The sequence below is a fragment of the Coniophora puteana genome, assembly GCF_000271625.1.
Source record: "Coniophora puteana RWD-64-598 SS2 unplaced genomic scaffold CONPUscaffold_19, whole genome shotgun sequence".
NCBI classification, from domain to species: Eukaryota; Fungi; Basidiomycota; class Agaricomycetes; order Boletales; family Coniophoraceae; genus Coniophora; species Coniophora puteana.
In genome coordinates this window covers 634825-644719 of record NW_006913071.1, presented here as the reverse complement: position 1 = coordinate 644719, position 9895 = coordinate 634825, and the positions used below count along the sequence as shown (strand labels likewise).

General features: G+C 51.5%; 1 protein-coding gene across 1 annotated transcript; it reads left to right on the top strand.

Annotated features, from left to right (window-relative positions):
• Positions 1-3293: 3293 nt before the first annotated feature.
• On the top strand, positions 3294-3865 carry CONPUDRAFT_170036 (uncharacterized protein). The gene is made up of 2 exons (XM_007777101.1): positions 3294-3660; positions 3712-3865. The coding sequence occupies exons 1-2, from the start codon at positions 3480-3482 to the stop codon at positions 3714-3716; spliced, it is 186 nt and encodes a 61-aa protein (XP_007775291.1). The 5' UTR covers positions 3294-3479; the 3' UTR covers positions 3717-3865.
• The last annotated feature ends 6030 nt before the right edge of the window (positions 3866-9895 follow it).

Below are 9895 nucleotides of genomic sequence, written 5' to 3'. Positions count from 1 at the left end.
ACTAACCGCAACGTGCCAGAATGGCATGCCTCCTTTCCACATTTTCTTTACTAGTCGCGCCGACTTTCCGTTTCAGCCTACTCTGGAAGCTCTAGGCAGCAACAGATCCCATGTCATCGACATCCAGCGTTACGATGCAGAGCCGGACATTTTTCATCTCCTGAAATCCCATCTGACACGAATCGCGGCGCGAACTTGCATACCTCTTCCCATGGTGTGGCCCTCTGAACAGGATATTAGCATAATCACCAAAAGAGCAGCGGGCCAATTCATCTTCGCCGCTACTGTCATTCGTTTCGTGGCTGGCAGCGACCCTCCCGGCCGGCTTGCCTCTATTCTGCGACAAGATCCGAACACCCGCGAATCTACTATATACGCTCTCTATCGTCACATTCTCGACGAGTCCGAGGGTGAGAATGAACAGCAGCATCCTTGTTCTCTTCTAGCCGTGATATGTTGTCTTTCCCAGCCAATCGTTCCGCGACAGCTGGAGCGACTTGTGGAAACGAGAAACCTACTCGAGAAGCTACAAGATTTCCCGTCTCTTGTGATCGTGTCTCGAGCTGAGGATATTCCTATCGAGGCTCGCCATAGCACATTGCGAAATTTCTTTGCAGACCACTCTTATTCCGGCTCACACCATGTTGCAGCGCAGGTATCACATGGGCGGCTAGCGTACCGATGTCTCGCGCTCATGAACTCAGAACTCAAAAGAGACTTCTTTGGTTTCGAAGACTCTAAATATCCTGCAAGACTCAACGCTCAGTTCCATCGCTTCAAAGAGACTAGAGAGAACAGGCTAAACCCCTCTTCGGCGCTGTACTATGCTTGCACCTACTGGGTCGATCATCTACTCCTATCGAAGGGTCACACTTCAGAAAGCCTCGATAAGCAGGCCTATGACTTCCTTCAGACCCGCCTTATATATTGGATCGAGGTTATGGCGGCATTGGACAAGCTGGGTCTTGTTTTGCGTATGCTTCGCACAGCGTCGAAGGCCATAGAGGTGAGCGTTTGCGCTGGCCCTTTCATTTGGTAGCCTAATAATCTCGCAGAGATGTCAATGGGATGATTTCAAGCGTAGTCAAACTTCGAAGATTCTGTATGATGCAGAGCGACTCGTTCAGAAGTTTCGTCCCATCATGAGGTCATCTTTGATGAGCCTATACCACTCCGCTCTTCCTTTCATTCCCCGCGACAGTGCACTTCGTCTGGCGTTCACTCACGATATAGGAAAAAGCCAAACACACGTGCTGCAGGGCCTGATGGGAACGTGGAGTCCTTGTACACTTTCCATCGACATCGTGGCCAGCCTACCCTTTTGTCAATCACCTGTCAAGGCCAAAGAAAATTCTCTAGTAGGAGTCGCTGTCTCCCCGGATGGGACTCGCTTGGTCACTTGGCACCGTGACGGGCGTTTACATTTGTGGGACACTCTGGCAGGCTCAAGGATAAAGTCAACGAGTTCTATAGCGTTATTTAGCCCGACGTGCCGTCACAAGAGGTCTGTGCACTCCGAGAGCGCCATCACATTCTCGCAAGACGGCGCTTTCGTCCTTTTGGTCTCGTGCCAAAACGTTTTCTTGTGGGGAATTTCAGGGAAGTCCTCTGGGCTACCCGTGTTGATCTCCTTCGGCGGCAAGGAGAGCAGCGGAAATGGGCTGTGCTGTGCCATGAGCGCGAACGGAGAGCAAGGGTCCGTTATCGTCGTTGGGACGACCTCCTCTATTTATAGTTGGCATCAGAAGCCCAGCAAGCTTGAGCTTGAGCCATGGAAGGATTCGGCTTCGCGCCGCAATGGAGATAATTCTTGTACAGTCGCCATCTCCATTTCTCCTTGTGGACAATGGGTCTTATCCTTTGCTTGCAACGACGTCACCGTCTACCTTAGGGATACAACAACGCTAGCTGCTATTAAGGAACTTTCCCTCGGCCGCTCTGCACCTCCTACATCACTTCTGCTGTGCCATTTCTTCCTTGACGATGACCATCTCGCCGTTATCTGGTCAGCTCAATCTGACCGCTGGCTCCTGGTGGCATCGATTTCGTCGTCTTCAGAAACCTTTTCAGGGAGACTGATCGAATCGTCTCAGCTGGAGCCATTGTCTTCGGCGTGGTCAATTCTTGGATACAAGCCAAAACCTATCCAACTTCCGTTGTGCCTGAAGTCAGTGACGCCGCTCTACTTCGACGGCCGATTTACGGCGGTACGGATTGGTGACTCGTTCTTCACTCGCAACGGGATGCGTCTTACCACACTGGCGCCTAGTCAGGCACTGGCAAACGGGTCCTACGCCCGCGTCGGGACTATCTCTAACGACAGCGTTCATCTCTGGGATCCTTCGATAGCTATTGATTCATCCTCAGCGTTAGTCCCTGGCAGTCATGATGCGTCCCGCCATCTCGACGTTCTCGCGATCCACGGCGAGCGTTTCATTACTGCTACGAGATTTTGCGGCACCATTTCCAATGTAACAGTGTCCGACATTAGCCGTGCCAACCCAGCTGAAAGGCAGATTTTCTCGACGGAGACGTTTACAGCTATCGCTATTTCTTATGACCTTGACTCCTTTATCTGTTCGTCCCCTTCACAACCCATTACGCTGCGATCTAGAAGGGACAAAGTTCATCACCCCCTCGATACTCCCCGGTCACTTCACCCCAGCGAGATAGGATACATTCGTTCGGCATCTTTCTCTCCCGATGGCAAGGTCATAGCGTTGCTTTATCCTAGATGCGTTACAGTGTGGCGTTGGGTTGATAAGCAGGTTGAGCATCTTGGGGCGGTGCAGGGATTCTTCATGGCTGTCGCATTCTCGCAAGATAGCTCAAGCATCTGCTGCGTCAGCGACCAGCAGATCCGCATCCAACGGTTCGCCATCAACGGACAAGAACCCCACACTGCGATGCTTTTCCCCGATGGTGCATCAAGTAACTTCGTCTGTGCAGCCTTCGCAAGCAACGATGTAAACACCGTGTACACGGTGCAGGCCATGTACCAGGGATCTGCAATATCGAACATATTTCAGCTCACGGCTTACAGACACATCATTGCTAGCGGACAACGAGTGAAGGCTCATCTCAAATCGAAATCGGTTCATTGCTTATCTGTCACGGAGGCCCTTTCCGTGGCTCCTGCTACCCAAAACCATGACCGTCCCGCTGCCACCCTCGGCTTCCTTGCCACCACCATGCGTGTTACTAACGCAACAATGCAGGCTCCCGCACGAGCGGCCCAGGATGTCGAGGAATCATCCCAAAGTCCTTCGAACATCCGGGCAAAAGGCGATTTCACGTTCTCCCCAGGCCGTTCATTGCTTATCTTGCATTCGAACAACCACTACTACCAAACTATTCGCCTATTTGACTCCGACGAGGTGGACCCGTTTAAGGGGATCCCAGGTGGATCAACCGTTGATGTCGAGTCTTGGTCGGACTTTAGCCTCCGTAGTAGCGGATGGATATACAAGGCTAACCAGATGCTGTGCTGGGTTCCGCCTGTGTATAGGCCATATTCACTCGATATAGGGAACGTCGGGTCGGGGAGGTGCAACGGATTCAAGGTTTTGGGGAAGAACAAGGTAGTTTTGGTGCAGCAGCACGACTTCGTTGTGTTGCACTTTCCTCATGTGGGTGTACAGTCTGATGGACGTCGCGCAAGTAAGTCGTTTCTAAGTGGCTAGTCCATACATGAGCTCACCTTGGCGATAGATTGATTACGAAGCCAAGTAGAGCCGATTCTGTGCTAAGCTGAGGGGCGAGATCCCACTGTTTTGGATTGAAGTCCCTGAGGGGTGCACAGAAGAGCACGGGCCAAGTAGCATATGTTCTTGTGGCAACACCTTGTCGTCTGCGCGCAATACACTATTAAACCACGTTCAACGTTACTCATTCTCTGTTCTGTCCATTTTATGCCCAATCTTCCTTGACGTAAGGGGCAGAGAGTCTTGTGCAAAAGCGCTAGCTATAGTTCCTTTAACGCGAAGCTGTACCACTTCACGTCGATAGGCAGTTTTGGGAAAGACATACATAAGCTACCACACCAATAGTTTACTGAGGTAAGAAGAATACTGTTATCATCCAATTTCTATTCCTCAGCTCCTTTGACGGAGACAGAGACTAGTTTGTGACTTCCCTATGTTCCAAGCTTCCTCGAGCTGGTGATCCCTAACAGTCGTAGTAGTTTATTGTCCTTCATTGGTCTATTTGAGGGTCTGTCCATTTCCTCCTCCCCTTCCATTTCATGCGTTTCAAGCAACCGCCGAAGATCTCGATTAAACAGCTCTGTAGGTATCATCGTATCAGGTGTTCTGAAATTGACGCTTTCCCAAGCTGGGAGTGTCAGAAGGTGTTGAATCATATTGTTCTTGATCAAGAGCCTCGCGGGTAGTATTGCCACTAAAAACCTTATAGATATAAGTAGTGTTCGCCAAGATATCTTACGAGTTGGAGAAGACAGGTTTGCCCCGATCCTCGGTGCTGATTTCCGGATTTTCCTGACTGCAGTCTGCGGAGAGGCTGACGGCGAGTGTGACAGTGATGTCGAAGGGATTGGCGGACGAAGATAGAGTGCGTGGTTGGTCTCAGGTGGTACATCGGCGGGAATGGAAGGATCCCACAGAAAAACGCGATCTCTACTGGGAGAAATGGTTGCGACGCGTGCGTAGGAGCCGGTTGAGAGTGGTCTTGTAGGTGACCACGCTGTCAAAGGAAGTCCGTTGGTAGAATGAAACTGATTGTTGATCTGTAACGCAGCAAGTTGGTTGTCCATGTAAAGCGGCTTGAACGCGAAAGGAAGGTCAGTCCTTGTCTTCTTCCAACCCCATGCCCAGTGTTCCCTTTTCACGCAAGACGAGCTGAGAAGTTTTCCTTCAAAAGCTTGATGGTTGTTCAACGAAACTACAGAAAGCCAGTGGTCTTGTTGGCGCGCCCAAAGTGCAATGACATAGTTGCCGGTGAACATGTGACAGAGAAGCGAGTCTAGTAGCAGACTCGGAGACCGAATGGGAAGGGTCCTGACTATGGCAAGATCGTTCGAGGCGCGAAGATACACGGAGACGCCGTCGCATTCGGAGGATATCACCCATTTCCTGCACGGAGAGACAGATACAGCGGCCGTGCAGGCAGAAGTAGGCTCCCTATGAAGCATTTTCCAGGTCAGGGTTGGCGTTCTTCGCCACGTTGATATGGCATGCTCCCTCCCTATTACCACAAAATCGCCTTCCTTGTTACTTGAGCCCAAAGTGGAGGAAATAGCCGACCCGTCGTTTCCAGTCAGCGTCAAAGGTTGAAGCTGCACGTTCAAGTTCTCCGCGATATCCCAGAGGAAGACGTGCCGATGAGAACACACCAGAACAGAAGTACCGTTGGGAGAAAACGTGATAACGTTTTGGGAATGGATGGATTTTCCGTGCTGGCACATGGAGATGAAAGGCGCTATGAAGCGGGACAGCGACGCAACTAGGCGACTAGAGAGGGTATCCCAAAGGTGTAAGCGACCATTATCTCCCCAAGAAACCAGCTTGGTTCCATCAGGAGAGACTGCGACGCCAACGAGAAGATAACTTTTATCGGTCACCGTATCTCGACCTGACGAGGATGCCATGGTATCGATGGTGAGGACGCAAGATGGCCATTGTGGCCTCAGATCGCGGGATATTCCGGGGATATTGTGTGCGATGACAATGCGGAAAGATCGACGAAGTTCGCTGTTGAGAGGGACAAATGGAAGCGCTGCATGATCTAGATCTAATGGAAATGGTTGGCCTGAAGAGAGGATAGCCGCAACGAGCCTTTCGACATCGTAAATAAGTTGTTGAAGTTGACGTCGTCCTCTCTCGCTCCATCGAGAATCCTGTAGGACAATCATAGTTAAGAAACGATTGCCCATCCGAATGTATGCAGTACGTGTCCTCACCTCTATTGCGACGGATGCGGTACGAAGCATAGCTGGGACGACAGATACTTGGTCTATGGCAACCATAAATTCGACCCAGTAAAGAAGCCGGTATTTAAGAAAAATTCCCGCTGCTGGGTGGAAATCTTTCAAGCGAGTCCAGTCGGATCGGGAAAGGTGATCTGCCCAACTGATGCAAGCATAAGACAACGGCGCATCATTCGTCATCTCGACATAATGAGTGTCTGTAACCAGTTTCTGGGAGCGAGAGGCATCTTGATTACTTTGGAGTTGGGAGTTCATCTCGGAATGGTGATTCGTGTCCGCATCCAGTTCATCAGAGCGAAACGGGTTCCTCTGCAGTTTGTAGTTCACATAGTCTAGGCACCGCAAAGCCAGCATCTCGTGCGAATTTTCTTCGACAGGTTTATCGCCCGTCGGAAAGAGTTCCCACCATAACTTCTGGCTAGACTCGAGAGGTGCGTCTTCGAAGCGGGAAGGTGACAGTGGTGGAAGTGTCATCGGCGACGAGGTGAGTTTTATTAGTTGGGCCATGTCATGCTGAGGCGGTGTACTAGAACCCATACCTTCTATTTTCCCGTCTTTTCTTTCTTCTCCACCCCCTCTGCGGCCTCCGTCGCCTCCGTCGTTATTTCTTTCGTTGCCTCCTCCCTTTCCGCTATCTTCCCCTCCGTGGCTGCCTCCTCCTCCGTGGCTGTCTCCTCCTCCGTGGCTGCCTCCCTTCCCATTGTCTCCCCCCCTGTCATTGCTTCCCCCTCCTCCACTGCCTCCTACACCTCGATCGCCGTTGTTGTCGCTGTTTTTTCCTCCGTTCCCTCCGCCTTTCCTTTCTCCATTTCTTCCACCTTTTCTCCCTCCATTGCCTCCTCCACCATCGCCTGGAGGACGTCTGGGCGCACTCGATAGTGCACGAAGGCGAAGAGATATGAGGGTCATGTGCGATCCCATTTGTGCGCCAGATATTTGAATGTCGCCCGAGGCCGATGAATCGCCGAACAGCTCGCGGACCTGATGTAACGAGAAGCTAGGTCCGCTGGCGAAGAATAAATGAAAATCTGGAATGTCGTTATCCAGGTGTAGAATATCTAACAAGAGTTCGAAGAAGCGAGCGACTCTGGAAAACTTTGTGGGAGGGCAAAAGCTGTCGATTCTGTCAAAGACAAAAGCTCGTGCTCTCGGCTTGTCGTTGTCGGCGTTGTCGGTGTGATTTTCTCTCCATACGTTCTTAAGACTTGCAACGGATCTTCGAAAGAGAGGATCGATTTGGTCCGCGAAAGAACGTTCTGGATGGATAAGAGCGGGATCTCGTTTCAGAGTTTGAACAATGAGATGTCGGACAGACCAGTGGGCCTCTTCGGTCCCAAGTTGGTACGCGATGGTCGGAAAGATATGATTGAGAGAGTGACTCGGAGGTTCAGACCGGAAGATAAGCTTGAGGAATCGACGCTTTGGACGAGGCCGAATGCACACAAACTTCCCGCCAAGACGGTTATCTTTCTTTAGCTCGTTGGCCAAAGAAACCGCCACTGCCATTGTACGTGAGTCAAGCTCCTTGGTGCTGTGAAGCCAGATAACGCTACGGCCTCCCTCCCTCAAGCGTCCTTTGACATCATTAAACCAGTTCTTGTGCTCGTCGTCGAGGTGTATAGGATCGGGGTGACTGTTAATAGCCTCAATGGGGATAACTTCGGATAGCTTCTGCCACAATAAGATATCCGCATCTCTGACTGCACGATCATTCCTGCTCACTATAAAGAGCTCGTAAGTGTGCATGAAAAAGCTTAACGTGGCTGGTTACTCACTTGTTACGAGGACGTTTATGGTGGAAGAGCGGCTTACTGTAGCAGGGTGTTAGGCTTCAAGAGTCGAGGTTTTTCGATGGGCCCTCGGCAGTGGGCTTGTCCGACGCATATATAATGAGCGCACACAACTAGACGCTGTGAAACCATGGGCAACCGATAAGAGCCGAGGTCAGCGGATGTAACGTTCTTGATATCAGGGGGCTTCCCATTGGCAAACCACAATTAGCATCTTCCTAGCGCCATCAAAGCACTGCCAACCTATTGACAGAAAAAGACTGAAGTGGGGACTCACAGAGATTTACCAAAGAGTCACCAGCGCAGGACAACGGTACGCGTCATGAATAGCGCACGATGGACTCACTGATTTACTCAGTCAGAGGGCGAACCAGTGATACCAAGGTAATGTTCCGCCCCGCCCCGTTTGTCCAGTGTTCGCACTACGCCCAGTATTTCAACTGCACCCTGAGTTCCAATAGATTTTTCCACCATCGCCTGATAGTATCATTCGGATCCGTGGACTATAATGCAGCCATTTTGGACAGAGGCACTCACTTTCTCGCACTAAGCCATACTGAGCTTAGCACACTTGTTCATCTATTCGCACGTGTCATGCTCTGGAACGTACCGTGAACATACCACGGCCTTGACGATCCCCGTATGCGTTACCGAAGGAACAATAGAGTACACACCCTCAGCTTCGGTTTCTCCTAAGCATTGCGTGGATACATAAACTCCGAAACTTGAGCTTCCATCAAAAAGGTCCTCAAGCACAGCTTCAAGCTTCAAGTTCGTTCTTTGATGATAGCTCAAGCACAGCATGTGTATCGGCCCTTCGCAAATGCACTGTCACGGCCCTCGTTCTCTTGACCTCTTCAAGGGTAGCAAACAACTCCGCCGGCACCATCACAGTATTCCTTGAACAAGAAAGATGCAGAAGTTATCGAGCTGCCCAGGGACGATGAGTAAACTATGCACCACGAATTGGACAGTTACAAGCGAATCCCTGGCGTACAAGCATATCCTTGGCGGCGCAATCAGTCCGACGTCCTCTTTGGTTGATTCGCATACAGAATAGAGAAGACGATATAGCCCCGCCAAAGGAAAACGACAGACTCCGCGTCGCACGGCAGCGTCCACACCTCCCCGAGCTCGCTCACATTCTTCAGCGCCGAGCTCTGTACAGGCTTGTACAGTGCCGCCGCGGCGTCGGCCGTCACCTGCGGGAACGCGAAGACGGTGTCGAACACGACCGTCGCGTTCTTCGGGTGCTTCGAGTCCTTCACCTGGCTCGTGAGCGGAGGCAAGGAGAGATGACCAACGGTTGGACCGCGTCGGCCTCCAAGGACAATAGAGACAAAGGAGGATGAAACGAAGAAGAGGACGGGGACGGAGCGGCTCTTGTTGGTAGTTGACCCGGAGATGCCAGATGGAGAGACGACTGGGAACACGAAGGGGCCACGTCTGATGGTACAAGTTCAGGTTCTAACACTGGCGAAGGCGAAAGACGCTCAGGCAAGGGTCCTACTGGTGGTGGCTCGGGCTGAGGCGCTGATGGCATACTGCACGGTGAACTGCGATACTTGATGGACGGAGAAGGGGAGGGTGGGATGGGCGGCGGCTCGGATTCCCTGTGAGGGGCGGAAGATATAATTCTCATTTGTGATCCTAAGACTTGATCGGAAATATGGACTTGGCCACTGACTCCGGAACTGGTGGATACGCTTTCGACATCCTGAAAGGAGAAACTCGGGGAGCTGGTGAAGAGTAAATAAAAGTCTGGAACGTCGGCTGAGCGAAGAGTTTTCACCAGTAGCTCGAAGAAACTGGTAATGCCAGCGGGTCTACAGAACGATTGTTAATCTGAATGTTGGTACGACGGTGATAGGATAGAAACCCACTCGGTGCGAAGGGCTTCAAGAAAGAGGTGGATAGGTGGAGGCGGGTGGTGAAGAATCGAACACGACCCCGATAATCACCTCGGTTACGCGTGCCGGCAGCGTGTTTCGTAAGCGCGCGCAGGCGCTAAGAAGATGCCTGGCCCAAGCCTGGCCTCATGGTTAGCTGCGTCAGCTGAACTTGGGTTTGGGGCTTGCGCCCTCGGGGATCTCTGCTATTCGCGGTACAAACATAGCATCACACTAATTCAGGGATTGATAGCCTCAAGGCGGAGGAAGTG